Source organism: Perognathus longimembris, chromosome 26 (genome assembly GCF_023159225.1).
Source record: "Perognathus longimembris pacificus isolate PPM17 chromosome 26, ASM2315922v1, whole genome shotgun sequence".
Lineage (NCBI taxonomy): Eukaryota > Metazoa > Chordata > Mammalia > Rodentia > Heteromyidae > Perognathus > Perognathus longimembris.
The window spans coordinates 7,485,934-7,503,248 of record NC_063186.1 but is presented as its reverse complement, the minus strand read 5'-3'; the positions used below and the strand labels follow the sequence as shown (position 1 = coordinate 7,503,248).

At 47.0% G+C, this 17,315-nt stretch overlaps 1 protein-coding gene across 1 annotated transcript in view; it reads left to right on the top strand.

Moving 5' to 3' along the window:
* The window catches only part of Atp2c1 (ATPase secretory pathway Ca2+ transporting 1), a 100,103-nt gene that overhangs the window by 11,393 nt on the left and 71,395 nt on the right, over nucleotides 1–17,315 (top strand). Inside the window, exons 2-3 of the mRNA XM_048334908.1 lie at nucleotides 9,402–9,612; nucleotides 15,863–16,095. Coding sequence (XP_048190865.1) covers nucleotides 15,988–16,095 — 108 coding nt within the window. The 5' untranslated portion in view covers nucleotides 9,402–9,612; nucleotides 15,863–15,987. The remainder of the gene's footprint in view (nucleotides 1–9,401; nucleotides 9,613–15,862; nucleotides 16,096–17,315) is intronic.

The following is a 17,315-nucleotide window of genomic DNA, read 5'->3' as shown; positions in this document are numbered from 1 at the left end:
GCGCTCTTGCCACTAGGCTATATCCCCAGCCCTAAAATATTAATTTTTAAGCATTGTGGATGCTAGTTTTATTTCTGTAGATATCTAGCATCTTCTAAAAAAAAATGTGCTGTCGCTGCTGTGATGATTTTAGAAGAACTTACCGAAAATCTTTTTTTTTTTTTTAAAGGTTCTGGCTACTATTGGAACGGCAGAGGGCTAAATGAAAAGTAGCAAACTCATTTGCTGAAACCATTTTCTCGGACAGAAAGATAATGACAGAGATAGCCTAGAAGGAGCAAAGCGTTTAAAGGTAACTGAAAACCCAATCTGTGCACCTGCTGAGAATCCTAGATACAGAATGATGGGAGAAAGGGCCAGCCAGGCGCGATCGCCCATAAACACATGCTGTGGAGGGTCTGTGGCACAGAGAATGTTCTGTGAGGGGGTCGTATGAGACCCTGGAGAAACATAACTCACATCTACCCTTCCCAAGAGAACTGGGGCTCTTCTGGGAAGAAGAAACACAAATATACTAAAAAAAAAAAAAAAGAGAGACAAAATGTCTCCACAATGGCCCGTGTGTCTGTGTCCACAAGGACTCTCTCTACTGCAGTAAGAAAAAAAAAATCATTAAAAGGGATTTGAGCCAGGTGTCAGTACTCACGCCTGTAATCTAGCTACTCCCGAGGCTGAGATGTGAGGACTGTGGTTCAAAGCCAGCCCAGCCAGGAAAGTCCGTTGAGACTCTTATCTCTCATTAACCAGCAAAAAAGCTGGACATAGAGGTGTGGCTCAAGTAGTAGAGCATTATCCTTGAATGGAAAGGGCGAAGGGACAGTGTTCAGGCCTTGAGTTCAAGGCCTAGTAGTGACACAGGAAGAGAGCGAGAGAGAGAGAGAGGAGGGAAGGAGGAGGAAGAAGAAGAGACAAGAGAGAGGATGTCTCAGTAAATGTGTTACTAAAAACGATCCAAGGTTAATATATTTAAACCAACTTTCTTTCTTTTTTTTAATATTCATATTGCCTCCTCTGAATCACTCACTTCTACTTCGAAGCCAGGTTTATGAAGTGGCGTGAACTGGCTGCATTCTAATAGAGACATGATTAATGACGAGCGCACGCTAATAACATTTTTATGGCTCTCCTTCAAGTCTTGCTTGATGAACTGATTTTAGGCAAGGTTACTGAGACTTCAGAGGAAAAGGAATACCGTTTTGCTTTCAAAGTAGGTACAAATTCCCTGACTCAAGCAGTTATTGGAAGGGTTAAGCAAAAAAAAAAAAAAAAGCCAAGAATTATGTAATGGTGAGTTTAAGTGAGGTATAAAAGGGCCTCAATTATAGACAGGCCAAAAAAAGTAATTAGGCTGTGTGATGGGAGCCAGCTTGAACTGGGACAAGAAAAGTGAGACCATGACGCTGTCACCTACATTAGCAAGAAAAAGATCCTCCCTGTGAGCTAACATTCCCTTTTCCGCTCTTACAAGGGCTCGTCACAGCTTTGGGAATATTTCTGACAGCCTTAATCTGCTCCTCCTTCTAGCAATCAAAGCAGTACAATAAAATGACTCTCCCCCCCACTTTATTATTATTGTCAGTCGTGGGATTTGAACTCAGGACCTGGGCACTGTCTCAGAGCTCTTCAGCTCAAGGCTAGCACTCCACCACTTTGAGCCACTGCTCCACTTCTGTTTTTCTGGTGGTTCCTTGGAGATAAGAGTCTCATGGGACTTTCCTGCCCAGGCTGGCTTTGAACTGGGATCCTTAGATCTCAGCCTCCTGAGTAGCTAGGATCACAGGTGTGAGCCACCGGCGCCCAGCCCCGGCGATGAAACCCAGGGCCTTGCATATCCTAGGCAAGTAAGTGCTCTACCACTAGCTCCTACGTTTGCTTGCTTGAAATCATTCTCCCATTCCTCCTACAGGAACACCATTCAGCAGTCATTTCGATTGATTCTGCTCAAAGCAGATTAAATACCAAAGTCTTGAATAGACAAATGCTAAAGTGAGATTTTTTTTAATGTGAATAGAATGTTCCTGTGCAAAACAGAGAGAGAGAGAGAGAGAGAGAGAGAGAGAGAGAGAGAGAGAGAGAGAGAGAGAGAGAGAGCGCACAGACTCTTTTCAAAGCTGTTTCTGAGGAAGGTAGAAAAATCCAATTAACTGTTTTCCTAACACCAGCTGGCTCCTTGAAGCCAAAAGAAATACCACCTCCCAGGAGGAAGCCTTCCCCTTCCCTTCCAGTTAGAAATGCAGTCAGCTGCTTCACTGAGAGATCGCGCTACCTGTGAGACAATATTGATGGTAATTACGCTGACAAATAACGACAAGCAGTCAGGACTCGAATTCTCACCCTTGTGGCTCTTCTCTAATCTTTACTTAATTTGTCTATGCAGTTTTGATACTAATGAGATTTTCAAGTCTGTCTCAAGTTCAGAGTCACTTTCCCTGCCCCTACAAGTCATCCTGATAGCCTTTATTTCATTTTGAGAATTTCGGTGTAGGAGTGCTTACTATACACACACACAAACCTTCTTGGCCTAGGGTGTGGTAGGGTGGTACAGCACTTGGATTCTGAGAGAGAGAGAGAGAGAGAGAGAGAGAGAGAGAGAGAGAGAGAGAGAGAGAGTCAGAGGAAGGGAGGACGGGAGGGTGGGAAGGAGAGAGAGGGAGAGAAAGCAATTTTGAAAATGAATCCACATGGTGTACTATCAGTGACTATAAAGCTTTCCTAATCAATACATTGGGGTGGGCCTGCTGGCGAACACTTGTAATCCCAGGACTCAGGAAGTAGAGGAAGGAGAACTATGAGTTCATAGCCAGCCTGAGAGTCACAATGAGACTCGATCTCAAAACAAAACAAAAACAAATGCAAGACTGTTTCCCATCTCCGTACAGCTTTCTACTATCCCCAGGCTCAAAAACCAGTCAACAGGGGCTAGGAATATGGCCTCGTGGTAGAGCGCTCGCCTCACATATATGAAGCCCTGGGTTCGATTCCTTAGCGCCACATACACAGAGAAAGCCGGAAGTGGCGCTGTGGCTCCAGAGGTAATGGTGGGTTTTTTACAAAAAGCCAAGATGATGAGAATGGAATCCTTTTTATTTTCTAAAGCGTTTGGCCTGAGCCGTTGTATAGCTTTACTCGTGGATGCACTAACAGCCTTTCTGGCCTCAGACTTGGCCCCTTGACAAGTTTTCTATAGAGCCAGATTTTCGAGTGGGAAGGAAATTGGCAGTGATTGCTTTTCCCTTGCCCTCCTGGAAATAATGGCTTCTATTGAGCATCCCCATCAGCGTTTATCTCTATGGTTTCTCCACGTCTCGCCTCCCTTTCCCGCATGTACTTGAAATCATACCACTCCACCTCTCTTTGTAAAAGGACATTCCATTTCTAATTTTTGCTGCTTCCACTATTCTTTTTTTTTTCTTTTTTGCCAGTCCTGGGGCTTGAACTCAGGGCTTAGGCAACTATCCCTGAGCTTCTTTTTGCTCAAGGTTAGCACTCTACCTCTTGAGCCACAGCGCCATGTCTGGCTTTTTCTGTGTATGGGGTGCTGAGGAATCAAAACCTGGCCTTGATGCGTGCTAGGCAAAGCACTCTACCACTAAGCCACCTTCCCAGCCTGGTTTTCATCTGCTTAGACATTTTCCCCAACTCAAAATATATTCAAAGAGCAATATGCTTTTCTAAGATGCATACATATTAAAGTTGGGCTCTTGGTGTGGGCAGGTGGCTTAGTGGTAGAGTGCTTGCCTAGCATGCATGAAGCCCTGGGTTCGATTCCTCAGAACCACAATGTGTGCATTTACTGGGGTTTGAACTCAGGGCCTGGGTACTGTCCTTGACCTTTTTTTTTCCCCTCAAGGCTAACACTCTCCCATTTGAGCCAGAGCTCCATTTCTGGCTTTTTGGTGATTCACTGGAGAGTGAAGGGTCTCGTGGGCTTTCCTGCCCAGGCTAACTCTGAATGATGATCCACAGAGTTCAGCATCCGGAGTAGCTAGGATGACAGCTTAGCTGGTAGCTGCTTTAATAGTGTTCTCCTTATGAAAACACTTCCCCTCCTTATAACACACACACACACACACACACACACACACACACACACACACACACGACCACATCTCTCAACATCCTAAATACACAGTAGGCTCTCAATTTTTGTCTCAGATTTTTCTCATGGAATATATCGGAATGTTGGCATGCTTTCAGACATACAGGAAACATCATCACAAAGGTCTGTAATTCTGGGAATATGGCCTAGTGGCAAGAGTGCTTGCCTTGTATACAGGAAGCCCTGGGTTCGATTCCTCAGCACCACATATATAGAAAAAGCCAGAAGGGGTGCTGTGGCTCAAGTTGGCAGAGTACTAGCCTTGAGCAAAAAGAAGCCAGGGACAGTGCTCAGGCCCTGAGTTCAAGCTCCAGGACTGGCAAAAAACAAAACAAAACAAAGGTCTATAATTCACACACACATACACACACATATATTACAGGTGTTTAGGCAGATAAGAGACAAGAATATACTTTATTAGTGGATCATGAGTCTTTAATGAATAACAAAATTATATATATTTGTGGGAAGTTTTCTTCCTCTGTGATGAAAATATTGTATGTAAGGGGGGGGTGGGAAGAAAGGAGGGAAAGTGGGGAGAAAGTTGAAAGAAAAAGAAAACAGACAGTGGTTATTTGGGAGAATCAGCAGAAAGGCCTTGACCTTCTGGGAGATAAGGGAAATTGCTTTGCGGTATTAAGGTGAGGAGAAGCTGCTGTTCTCTGGGAAAAGGAGATAGGGCAGGAGCTGTAAATCACCAGGAAAGCTATTCAGCAGGGGCACTGGAGAAAGCTCGCACCCGAAGACAATTCCAGTCAATTCTCTTCTCTATGATTGAACAATCACAAAGTGGCTGTCCAGTCCTGAAACACGAGGGACTCGTTTTGCTATTCTACGGCATTTGGTAGCTCGAGTGACTGCTGTTCCATTGTCACAATTGGGGACAGGGGACTGGTTGGGTGTTCTTGTGCTTGGAGGAACAGAACTTGAACACTGATTATTTTTTTCTTTCTCTTCCCTGCAGCCTGAATTATGATGATAAAGATTGGGCAATTGTGTTGAAGCAGTGAGCGCTTTCTGAAATAATAGCTAAGTGCTAATGCTAGTCTTGTTTCTCTTTGTTGGAAAAGGGGGAGATTCAGTACTTAATGTCATCTACCCAGGCGAGCCAGGAGAATGGGTTGTTATTGATACTGGCTCGGGTCCAAAGTTCCCTCTGATGAACAGAGTCAGCTGGGCAGTTATTTGTTGTTGTTGTTGTCAGTTGTGGGGCTTGAGCTCTGGGCCTGGGCACTGTCCCAGACTTCTTTTCACTCTACCGCTTTGAACCACAGCTCGACTTCTGGCTGTGTGGTGGTTCATTGGAGATAGGAGTCTCACAGACTTTCTTGCCTGGGCTGGCTTAGAACCTCGATCCTCAGATCTCAGCCTCTTGAGTGGTTAGGGAGACAGACGTGAGCCATCGGCGCCCTGCTTGGACAGTCATTTTAACCAGGTGGGGGAAAGGCATCTATTTGGATCCGCAGGAGGGACACATTTCAGGGCAGCTGGGTTCTGGTGGCTCACCCCTGTCATCCGAGCTACTCAGGAGGCTGAGATCTGAGGGTCGTGATTCGCACCCAGCCCAGGCAGGAAAGTCCCTGTGACACTCGAACCGCAAGTGGCGCTGTGGCTCAAAGTCATAGAGCGCTAGCCTTGAACAAAAGAGCTCAGGGAGAGGACCCAGGCCCTAAGTTCAAGACCCGGGATAACTACCACCACCAACAAAAAAAATTTTCTACCTTTCCGAACTGAATGCAGCATTTTTATACGAACACTACACTAATCTTCACATGCAAATAATTTTCCAGATTTATACAATCCGGAAGACTGTTCTACTTGATCGGATATTTTGAAGTTTGAAGAGACGTTGGAAGTGTTCAAAATGTCAACTGGCAATGTCCAAATGCCAGTGAAACCTTCAAAGATGAAATAGCACAGATCCAATAGAGCCAGTGACAAGGAAGATAGGTAACTCTGAAGAAAAGAATGACTGCAGAAGAGGTAGCGAATGAGCGTGAAGTCCTCTGAGGTGTTTTTCTCAGGGCCTGAGCACTGTCCCTGAGCTTCTTTTACTCAAGGCTACTCTACCACTTGAGCCGCAGCGCTGCTTCCGGCTTTTTCTGTGTATGTGGTGCTGAGGAATCGAACCCAGGGCTTCATGCATGCTAGGCAAGCGCTCTACCCACTAAGCCACATTCCCAGCCCTCCTCTGAGAATTTCTCCATTCACCTATTTGCTGTCCAGACTCACGGGCTTTGTTCTCAGCAGGATGATGGAATATTAATAGCTTTTAGTGAAGCACATCTAAACTTGACTCTTGACATTGGTTTCCTTTCTAAATCTCTTTTGAGCGAGAGGTCAGAGTCCTTCTTCAGGTCCATTTATAATTATAGGCTCATGCCTGTAATTCTGGCTGCTCAGGAGGCTGAGATCTGAGGGTTACCATTTGCAGCCAGCCTGGGCAGCAAAGTCTTGATTGAGACTCTTAACTCCAATGAACCAGCAAGAAGCCAGAAGTGGAGCTGTGGCTCAAGTAGTAGAGCAATCGTTTGGGGCAGGAAAAGCTGAGGGGCAGTGCCCAGTCCCCGAGTTCAAATACTAGAAGTGCAGGTGGAAGGGAATGTCACTACTCTGTGGAAAGAAGGGGACATGAGCCAGAGACACAGTAGATTGTCATTTTCCAACAATGACACTTAACTACCGGCACCAGGGAAAGGTTCTGAGGAGATGTTACCATATTCACCTTCAAGAAATATTTAAGGGCTGGGAAAGTGGCTTAGCGGTAGAGTGCTTGCCTAGCATGCATGAAGCCCTGGGTTCGATTCCTCAGCACCCCATACACAGAAAAAGCCAGAGGTGGCACTGTGGCTCAAGTGGTAGAGTGCTAGCCTTGAGCAAAAAGAAGCCAGGGACAGTGCCCAAGCTCTGAGTTCAAGCCCCAGGACAGGCAGAAAAAGAAAAAGAAACATTTAAAATCTGACCCTAATAATCAGCTTTGCTGGAAAGTATATCAAAAATGGTATACACACACACACAAACACACACACACACACACACACACACACACACACACACACACACACACACAAGGGGAGGTGGGGTAAGCTGAAGATCAGAATCATTGAATCAAAATATTCCAAGTAAGGGCCTGAGGTAGAAGGTTCTTCCTTCCTCCCCTTCCTTATTTCTTTCTCACTCTTTTTTTTTCCTTCTTCCCTCCCTTCCTTCCTTCCTTTTATTGTCCTAGACAGAGACTCGAACTTGGTATGAGGCTTGCTTTTTTTGCTCATTGGCTGGAGCCACACCTCCAACTCCAAAATGAAGTTTCTCAGGAGACACCTTTTTTTTTTTTTTGTCCAGTCCTGGGGCTTGGACTCAGGGCCTGAGCACTGTCCCTGGCTTCTTTTTGCTCAAGGCTAGCACTCTGCCACTTGAGCCGCAGTGCCACTTCTGGCCATTTTCTGTATATGTGGTGCTGGGGAATCGAACCCAGGGCCTCATGTATATGAGGCAGGTACTCTTGCCACTAGGCCATATCCCCAGCCCCTCAGGAGACATCTTTGTTACATTCTTTATTTGTTTTGTTTTTGTTGCCAGTCCTGGGGCTTGGACTCAGGGCCTGAGCACTGTCCCTGGCTTCTTTTTGCTCAAGGCTATCACTCTACCTCTTGAGCCACAGCCCCACTTCCGGCTTTTTTCTATATATGTGGTGCTGAGGAATCGAACCCAGGGCTTCATGTACACGAGGCAAGCACTTTACCACTAGGCCATATTCCCAGCCCCACCTTTGTTATATTCTTGAATGTCAAGTTGACCTGAAAGGGCAGTGAATCCTCTATTCTGAATACATGGAATATTCCCAGTGTGTTTCTCTTATGTCATTTGTGGTTCCCCTCCCCTCCTTTAATCAAAAGTTTGACTGTCAAAGCCAATAGAAGTGCTGAGACTTCATGACATTTTAAAAACAAAGCGCCATGTCGTTCTTACAAGGACTCAACGTGGAGTCGGTTTCTTTGAAGGTAACCCTGTCCTGTCACCGTGGTATGATGAAAGGTGATGAGGATATTTCTGGAACTTCTCAAGATACACGGTACCTGCCGCCATCAAAATTTCATTAGCCTTCTGCTTGTGTGAAAGCGGCAGTGATAAAGACCTGGGGGGGGGGCACCCCGAATCAGATCACGATCATCTCAATTCTCACAAGATGAAGGAGTCCATGTGCTCCCACAGGTGGCTGTTGAAAAAAAAAATCCTGCTTTTATCAGTGTGGGGGAAAAAAACAACAACTAGAAAGGAAAAGATCAAGGAAGCTGGGTGCCGGTGGCTCACGCCTGTCTTCCTAGCTACTCAGGAGGCTGAGATCTGAGGATCATGGTTCAAAGCCAGCCCGGTCAGCAGAGTCACTAAGATTCTTATCTCCAGTTAGCCACCAGCAAACTGCAAGTGGAGCTCTCAGTGTTAGAGCAGTTGGCCTTGAGCAAAAGAGCTCAGGACAGCGCCCAGGCAGAGAGAGAGAAAGAGAGAGAGAGAGAGAGGAGAGAGGAGAGAGAGAGAGAGGAGAGACTTCTATACTCCTGTGCATACTGACATAATCTGTGTTGAACATGAGCCAACTTGAATTTCATTTTAACGTCATGGCCTCTGTAGAGATAACACTATCGCTTCCTGAGATTTGGGACCTCTCCTTCAGGGAGATGTAATTCAAATGATGCTGGCCAATGCATCTTTTTTTGTTTGTTTGTTTGTTTTGAACTATTAGTATTTTTTTTTTTTTGCTAGTCCTAGGGCTTGATCTGACAGTCTGAGCCCTGTCCCTCATTTCTTTTTTGCTCAAGGCTAGCACTCTACCACTTGAGCCACAGCGTCACTTCTGGCTTTTTCTGTGTATGTGGTGTTGAGGAATCGAACCCAGGGCTTCCTGCATGCTAGGCAAGCACTCTACCACTGAGCCACCTTCCCGGCCCGGAGCTATTAGTATTTGCACTCAGGGTTTTGTGTTTGTTAAGCAGGTGTACCACTTCTTGAATCACACCCTCCCTTCCAAACCTTTTCTGCTCTGGTTATTTTCAAGATAAAGCCTTGGATTTTGCCAGGGTGCCAATCTTCTTATTCGTTCTTCCTGCCGTAGCTTGGGATGCCAGCAACTCTTGGGTGAGATGGCCTGCCATGAACTTTTATGCCCGAGCTGGTCTTGAACCAAGATCCTCCCAGTCTCCTCCACCCACCTCCCACGTAGCTAAGATTACAGACACAAGCCCCAGGCACCCGGCAGACTCTCCAGTGTTTAAAATTAGCCAAGTGAAATTCTTTATTCTTTCAGATGCGCTGGCCAATGTGATGTATATTGAATTTCAAGTGCAAGTCTCTGCCTTGCATCTGCCTCCATCAAGAGCAAAAAAAAAAATCCAGTTCCAGACTCAGCGGCAGCTCTGACAGAGCTCACTGCCAAGTCCAGACACCTGCTACGGAGCCGCCACATCGCCAGTCACAAGAAGCAAGCTCCTTATGAGGGCTGAAAAGCAAGAAATAAGGTAAATGGAAACTGGAAGTTGGGACCTGATGTTGCTGGTGTGTGTGTGTGTGTGTGTGTGTGTGCGTGCGCATGTGTGTGTGTAGGGGAGGTATTAAAATGCCTGGTAGAGCCAGGTGACAGTGGCTCACGCCTGTCATCCTAGCTACTCAGGAGGCTGAGATCTGAGGATCGGAGGTTCAAGGCCAGCCCGGGCAGGAAAATCCGTGAGACTCTTATCTCCAATGAACTACCAAAAGCCAGAAGTAGCGCTGTAGCTCCAAATGGTAAAGCACTAGCCTTGAACACAAAAGAACTCAGAGACAGTACCCAGGCCCAGAGTTCAAGCCCCAATGTGGATAAAATAAACAACAGACCACAAAGGAGACAAATCCCAGAGAAAGAGAACACCTTGACATGCTCTTGGTGGGAAAAACAACAACAAACCCCAACCAGACTCCTTGATAAATGAAGGAGAACTCTGGCTATGCTGTAATTTTGAGCTACTTTTCTAATCCTGCAAAGCAGTGACAATAGCATTTTTGTTGCTGCCTATCCCCCTTTAACCTCCTTTCTTCTTTGAGTGTGACAAGCATAGAGTTTAAAACATTGCTCTCACAGTGTCTCAGAATCATAACGTGTCAGGTCTGGACAGGACCTTGAAGCAAGAGAAATCATAAAGCACTAGACGGAATTGTGTAGCAACGGAAAAAAAATGTTCTCCATATAAACAAGGGCCTCTGGGGAAATAGAGTCATAGGTGAGGGTCTGAAAACTAAGATTAAGGAAGGACAGATACCCTTCTGAATGGAAATAATGTCCAAAAATATTGCAACAAAGCAACTGTGAATTTCAATGGGAATTATGCTTTAAGGCTGAAGATAAAAGGTAATGGAGCTTGGGGCTTATGGTGGTAACCCTCTTGTACAGGAACTCAGTTGGGAGACACAGAGAAGCCCCATTTTGAGAGGTCAAATTACTAGTTTTTGTTTCATTTTGTTTTGCCAGTCCTGGGGCTTGAACTCAGGACCTGCGCACTGTCCCTGAGCTTCTTTTGCTCCAGGCTAGCACTCTTACCACTTGAGCCACAGCGCCACTTCCGGCTTTTTCTGCTTATGTGGTGCTGAGGAATCGAACCCGGGGCTTCACGCATGCAAGGCAAGCACTCTACCACTAAGCCACACTCCCAGCCCCCACATTGGGAGTTTTTATTGGAGACAGCAGGTGGCCTCTTGGCACAAAGACCTGCAGCCCCTCGAATACACCTGTCGCTGTCAGAAAACTGAGCTATGAGAGTGGGAGAGGAAAGAAAGAGCAGAAGAACAATCCCGACACACTGGATCAGCTCCGATGGGGAGCTGAAGCGGGACGCCATGGTGACCAGAGGAGAGGCAGGAGATGGGATACATAGGATATGAGGCGTGGATGATACCATGGGGTTTGAGCTGGTCCGGGCCCAAATAGGGTCAGCACCATGGGTAGGGCCACAGGAAACTGGAGAGTCCTGAGAGTTCAAAGCACACCCTGCCTCTAGGAATTCAGGCATGCCCATCACCCGGGAGGTGGGACTTCACTCTCCTCCACCATGAAGACAAGATGGTGCCCGTTAAACCCAATTCCCTATCCACCATGTGGCCAAGATGGCGCCAGCTAGACCCAGACCTCTCCCCCCACCTCCCCTAGTTCAATCCTAAGCTATTCAAGAGGCTGAGATCTGAGGATGGAGATTTGAAGCCAGCCTGGGTAGGAAAGACTGTGAGACTAATTTAACTACCAAAAGACTGGAAATGGGAATGTGGCTCAAGTGGTAGAGCACCAGATTTAAGCAGAAAAAGCTAAGGGGCAGTACCTAGTCCCTGAACTCATGCCCCAGGACTGGTGCACGTGGGCATGCGCTCTCTCTCTCTCTCTCTCTCTCTCTCTCTCTCTCTCTCTCTCTCTCTCTCCCCCTCTGAACCTGCGTTTGGTGGGTGTGTGATAAGGGTCACGTGGCAGTGAACGTGGAGCCTCAGATCTCAGCCTCCTGAGTAGCTAGGATGACAGGCGTGAGCCACTGGCACCAGGCGTAGAGGAATCTTTTGGTTAATCCTAACTTTCTCAAGGCTGGATGAAGAGAGGAGGCAGTGAAGGATCTGCCCGATTAGTCCCATTGAAAGCAGGGATGGGCCGATTCTCCGGGGTGGGTTGATAGGGGGCTGTGATTGAAATCCTCCTTGCCCCGTCTTGAAGTGACCGGGTGCTAATGGGCCGGAGACTGTGTGAGTACCGCTGGCTGTGGGTATTTAAGGCCCTGTGTTTGGAGAAAGGATTACTCTTAAGAGTCTCTGAGCTGGTGTCACTGCAACCTGATAAGAAGGTGAGAAAGTGATCTGATATCGAGTCCAAGATAGCTCAAGTACTCAGAACTGGGCGGGAGGCCCAAGTGAAACTCGATCATTCCTACAGCCCCACCCCCACCCCAATCCCCAGGAAAAGTGACTGCAAGGACAGAGATAAGAGGAGTTACCATCTTCACTCCTGTAACCCCAGCCACAGGGGAAGCAGTAAAATGATCGCGATGGGAGGCTCTCCTGGGGATGGGACACCAGACCGGATCAGAAAAAACATAACCAAAGTAAGGGCTGCAGGCATGACTCAAGTGGTAGAGCATGTATCCAAGTCCTTAAATTCCAACTCTAGTACCTCCAAGAGAAAGAGAAAGAGAGACAAAGACACAGAGACAGAAGAGAGAGACAGGTAAGAGACATAAAGAGAAAGACGATGAGAGAGAAAGACTGACAGAAGTCCTGGGGAAGGGCCTTTTATTTATTGTTTATTTTTGTCAGGCATGAGGCTTGAACTCAGGGCCTAAGCGCTGTCCCTGAGCTTTTGTGCTTAAAGCTAGCGCTCTACCACTTTGAGTCTCAGCTCCACTTCCAGTTTTCTGGTGGTTCATGGGAGAGTCGAGTCTCAAGGACTTTATTGCCGGGGCTGGCTTTGAACCATGATCCTCAAACCTCAGCCTCCTGGGTAGTAGCTAGGATCATAGGTGTGAGCCACCCATTCCTGGGAGAAAATTCTTTCTGGCCAGTATCTCCTGGGTACAGTTCTTGTTGCACGTGAAAAATGAACGCTTGAAACTGGGAAGGAAAAGGCATAAGCATGAACATTACTGAGTTGAGGTCTTAATGGGATCCTATAGGGAATTTTGAACATGGGTTTTGGGAAAGTAAAAATGCACTATATGCAGATAATACATTATTCCTCCTTATTGTGATTTTAAAAAATCCAGCATATTTTTGCAGACCCCAAGAAAATGTCCCATGAAAGAGCAGAAATGCTTTCGTCATGGCATAAGGTAGAATGTTATACGGTCTGATGAGCCCAGGTTAAATGTACTCCCTCTCTTCCCTGCTGTAATTTAATTTAACACTGTTCTTGGATGAGCCACAGAGTAGACTACAATCCACAGATGGGTGAGAGGAGAGAGATTTCTCAGTGGAATTTGTTATAAAAAAAAAAATGGTTTCTGTTTTCTGGGCTAGCAGCTTTCCTTCCCATCATTGCGCTTGCTGGGCTCTTCGCTCTGCGTCTGGGCAAGATTAATTCCCAGAGAATCTCAGGAGCCATCGTCATGATGGAAGTTCTCACCACTGATTAGAGGAAAGAGATAAAGTGGGGCTCCAGGTGTTTTGGGGTTTCTTTTGCCAGCCCTGGGCTTGAACTCAGGGCCTGGGCCCTGTCCCTGAGCTGCTTTTGCTCTAGGCTAGCGCCCTACCTCGTGAGTCACAGGGCTTCTTCCGGCCTTTTTCTGCTTTATGTGGTGCTGAGGAATCGAACCCAGGGCTTCGTGCATGCTAGGCAAGCACTGTACCCCTAAGCTACCTTCCCAACCCAAGTACAAGCTTTTTTTTTTTTTTTTTTTTTGGTCTGGTGCTTTTGTTCCTCCACCCCCCCCCCCACGATCGATGTCATCGATGTCCTCGGCCCAGGACAAGGTGATCATGAAGCAGAAGCAACGGTGTGAAGTCTGCTTTGTGTTTCTCCACAGACAGAGGCTTTGATCAGCGGCTGTGCTGTGCTTCTGAGCTGCTTGTTTTTTCTGTTGTTTTTTTCCATGGCGATGGGGGAGGGTGGTGGGGGGGATGGGGAGGCCCACAAGCATTGGGCAGGTTCACAGGCACCGCTGCTTCTCTCTTGTCCTCATTAGTCCACTGTCCTGGGCACAGCGGGACTTGCGGCGCCTCTGTGCGCATGTCACGCATGTCACCCTCCACCTGGAGAGGAGAGGGCAGCAGCCCGGGGCTTCCTTCCCCTTCTGGGAGCTAGCTCCAGCAGCCACAGGGAAATGGCTTCTTCCAGCTGCTTGCTGGGTCCTGGAAGATCACCTTGCAGGCGGGGGCTGACAGATGGCCGGGGCTGCAGGAGGCCCGGCTGCTTCAGGCCGTCAGGTGAAGTTTCCCCCAGGGCAGCTGGCCCATCCAGCCGTTCCTGGGAGGCTGTCCTGGGGGAGGCGGTCTGCACTGCCTTTCCTGCCTATCAACCACTGCTCCCGCCCACCTCCCCCCCCCCCCCGCCCCGCTCTCTTTGCCAGTCTTGGGGTTTGAACTCAGGGCCTAGGCACTGTCCCGGAGCTTCTTTGTGCTCAAGGCTAGCACTCTACCCCCTCGAGCCACAGCGCTACTTTCAGCTTTTTCTGTGTTTGTGGTGCTGAGGACTTGAACCCAGGGCTTTGTGCATGCTAAGCAAGCACTCTACCACTAGGCCATATTCCCAGCCCCTGTGCTCTGTCTCTTGAGAGAGAAAAACTAGCTCTCTGGTCTCTCATACTAGAGCAAATCTCTGGGCCTTGTTCTTTCTGACTGGTGTCTAATCTAAGGCCCACTTGACAGCCCCTCAATAAAGGTGGTGGCATGTTTCCCCAAATGAAGCAGCTACTGCAAGTTTAAAGCGGTAAAAAGGCTGGATGCCGGTGGCTCACGCCTGTCATCCAAGCTACTCAGGAGACTGAGGTCAGAGGATCGCAGTTCAAAGCCAGCCAGGGCAGGAAAGTCTGTGAGACTCTTTTATCTCCAAATATTCATTGAAAAAGCCAGAAGTGGCACTGTGGCTCAAGTGGTAGAGTACTATTTGAGCAAAATGAGCTCAGTAGACAGAGCCCAAGCCCAGAGTTTGAGCCCCAGGACTAGCATAAAAAAAAGAAAAGAAAAAGTGCAACCTCTAGATCTCATTAAGAAAATGAACATTTAGATTTATGATTTTATATCCTTGAAGACTCTTTTCTTCTATTTATGCCACAAATACCTTTTTAAAAAAGAAGAAAAAAAACAACAGTTAGAAAGTGCATGGCTATCATTCTGTCTCTCTTACCCTTAGAATAAAGCCCGAGGAAATTTAATGTTTCTTGAGTTACGGCCTGTGGATTTGTGATAAGGACTCTAGGCGAGAAGCCTTTTAACTCAGAGCAGAATCGGTTTCCAGCTATTGTTCAACGAATGCAAAGTATCTGAGGACTGGACACATGTATAATGGAGCCTAGGGCCAAGCAAACAAACCTTTGTAGGGCTAGTGCTGAACTCCTTAATACTCACGCAAATGAAAGTGGCTGCTCATGGCTCACACCTGTCATCCTAGGCCCTCAGCGGACTGAGATGAGAGGATCACGGTTCAAAGCCAGCCTGGGCAGGACAGTCCCTGAGACTCTAATCTCCAAGGAACCACCAGGAAAACCTCGAGGGGAGCTGTGGCTCTAAGTGGTAGAGCGCTAGCCCCGATCACAAAAACTCAAGGACAGTGGCCAGGCCCTAAGTCTCAGGACTGGGGAGAGGGGAAAAAAAAAAAAAAGCCAAATGAGTTAACACATTGAAGCTAAGCCACAGCTGAGTGAGGATAAGTAATCTAGAAGGAAATGGGGGGCGGGGGGAGGGAATGACTTGTGAAACCCTCTTTAAGCAAAGTGCCAAAGCTGTGAGGAGGATGGGAAGGAAAGCTGGGGAGAGTCTCTGGAGATGGGCAGTCACCCGCTCTAATATTAACAAGCTTGCGACAGAACACGGTGGCTGGAAATAGGACGGTCGTGTCACTTCCACTTAGGCAATTTGCATTCTGGGAAACACAGCTCCTTCAATCCGCCCTGGCTTTTCCTGTCCTCGGGGCTGACACTGCTTGGAGACATCCGTGGATATTATTCTGTTATCTACTTTCTGGAGAAACTCTCCTCTCCCCGCCCCCCCCCCCCAACCCTGGCTCCCCCACTCTCCTGCCTCAAAGAAGAAATCTGCTTTGTTTGCCAGGGAAAGTGGCGGAGGAGCTCGGGAAGAATCAATCTTTAGGCATCTGAAGAACTGGGAAGTCTCACGGTTCTCACTTGGTTGCTAACTTGGAGAAAGACACTGAGACCCCTCCTGTTCCCCTCACTATGGATAATCTACTGCCTCCCACCAGATTCTCCTCTTTCAAAAAACATCCTCTCCATGTTCTTAGGAAGTATGTATCGTCGCTGAGACACGCCAGAGCGGAAGATCAGGTATCATTTGGCTTCTGTTACCTTTCAATAGGCTTTCTGGTTGTGGCTCCTGACATAGCTTAACGATTTGGCTTTCTTGCTCATTTCCATGTGTCTTTTGGGTAGGCGCAGCCTGGGTCCTGTGCTGATGGAGCTATCAGAACGGGAGACGGGCCGGCCAGGGTTTATTTGAACTTGGGAACAATTCGGATCCTGGGCTTAAGCTGATGCTCTGTCATGAAACCACATGCTTGCTTGGCTTTCTTCTGAATATCCCAACTACTGTATCAAGAAGAGTGAAGGTTTTCCTTTCTATCCACTTTGATCATTATCCAGGGCCTGGAATGTGAAACTTTTGGAAACTATTCAACTAGTAATTTTGAACTGTTAAGAGGTATTCATTTCAAAGGTTGAAACTATTAATATCTCAACCAAAAAGAAAAGTCTCAACTCTAGAAATACACTTGTCTTCCTGTATGTATTTGCGGTTGTGTATATATATATATCTGGGGTTATGTTAATATTCCTAGGGTTTGGAAAACAACCCCACCCCCGCTTTAGTAGCTTGTAAATGGTTGATGGATGAGCTGTAAAAGAATGAAGACAGAATTGATCGTTTCTTTTCAGCACAGGAGAGTGCTACAGTTTTCATTCTTTTTCTTTTAGACAATCTAAAGTCAGTTTCTAATAGGAGACACACGCATGTGGGTGTAGGAGCATTTAAAAAAAAAAAGACTTTGAAAATGTCTAATAAAAAATGTCTGCTCCTCACTCTAAATCATGCATTCTTTACACTGCTGGCCCTTTCTGTCTTTGTACCTGGCCGTCCACAAGGTATTTCTAAAAAGTGCTTTTATGACTATAGCGGATTGTTAGAAGTAACAATACCTCGCCTATTTATAGATGTGGTGGCTCATTTTGGAAGGCAGGAGACAGTGGGACACAAAGGGAAAAGACCCATCTGTCACCACACGCAGGGCCTGGAGTCACACAAGTTGGCCTCTGTGCTTAGAACCAGAGCAGCAGGACTGGGCAGGGGACACCATTCCTGTCCTGTGTGTGTTCTCGGTGACAACACATGACCCATTTCTTCAGACACTTCTAGGAAAGGAGAACGAAGAACAGCAGAAAGAAAATCCTTTTATGACAGGTTCCCTGAACAGTTCATGTCTAATTTGGGAGAAAATGAAAATCATTACTACTGTTGGACAAAGAGCTGCTTTTCTGGCTCCAATTAGTGC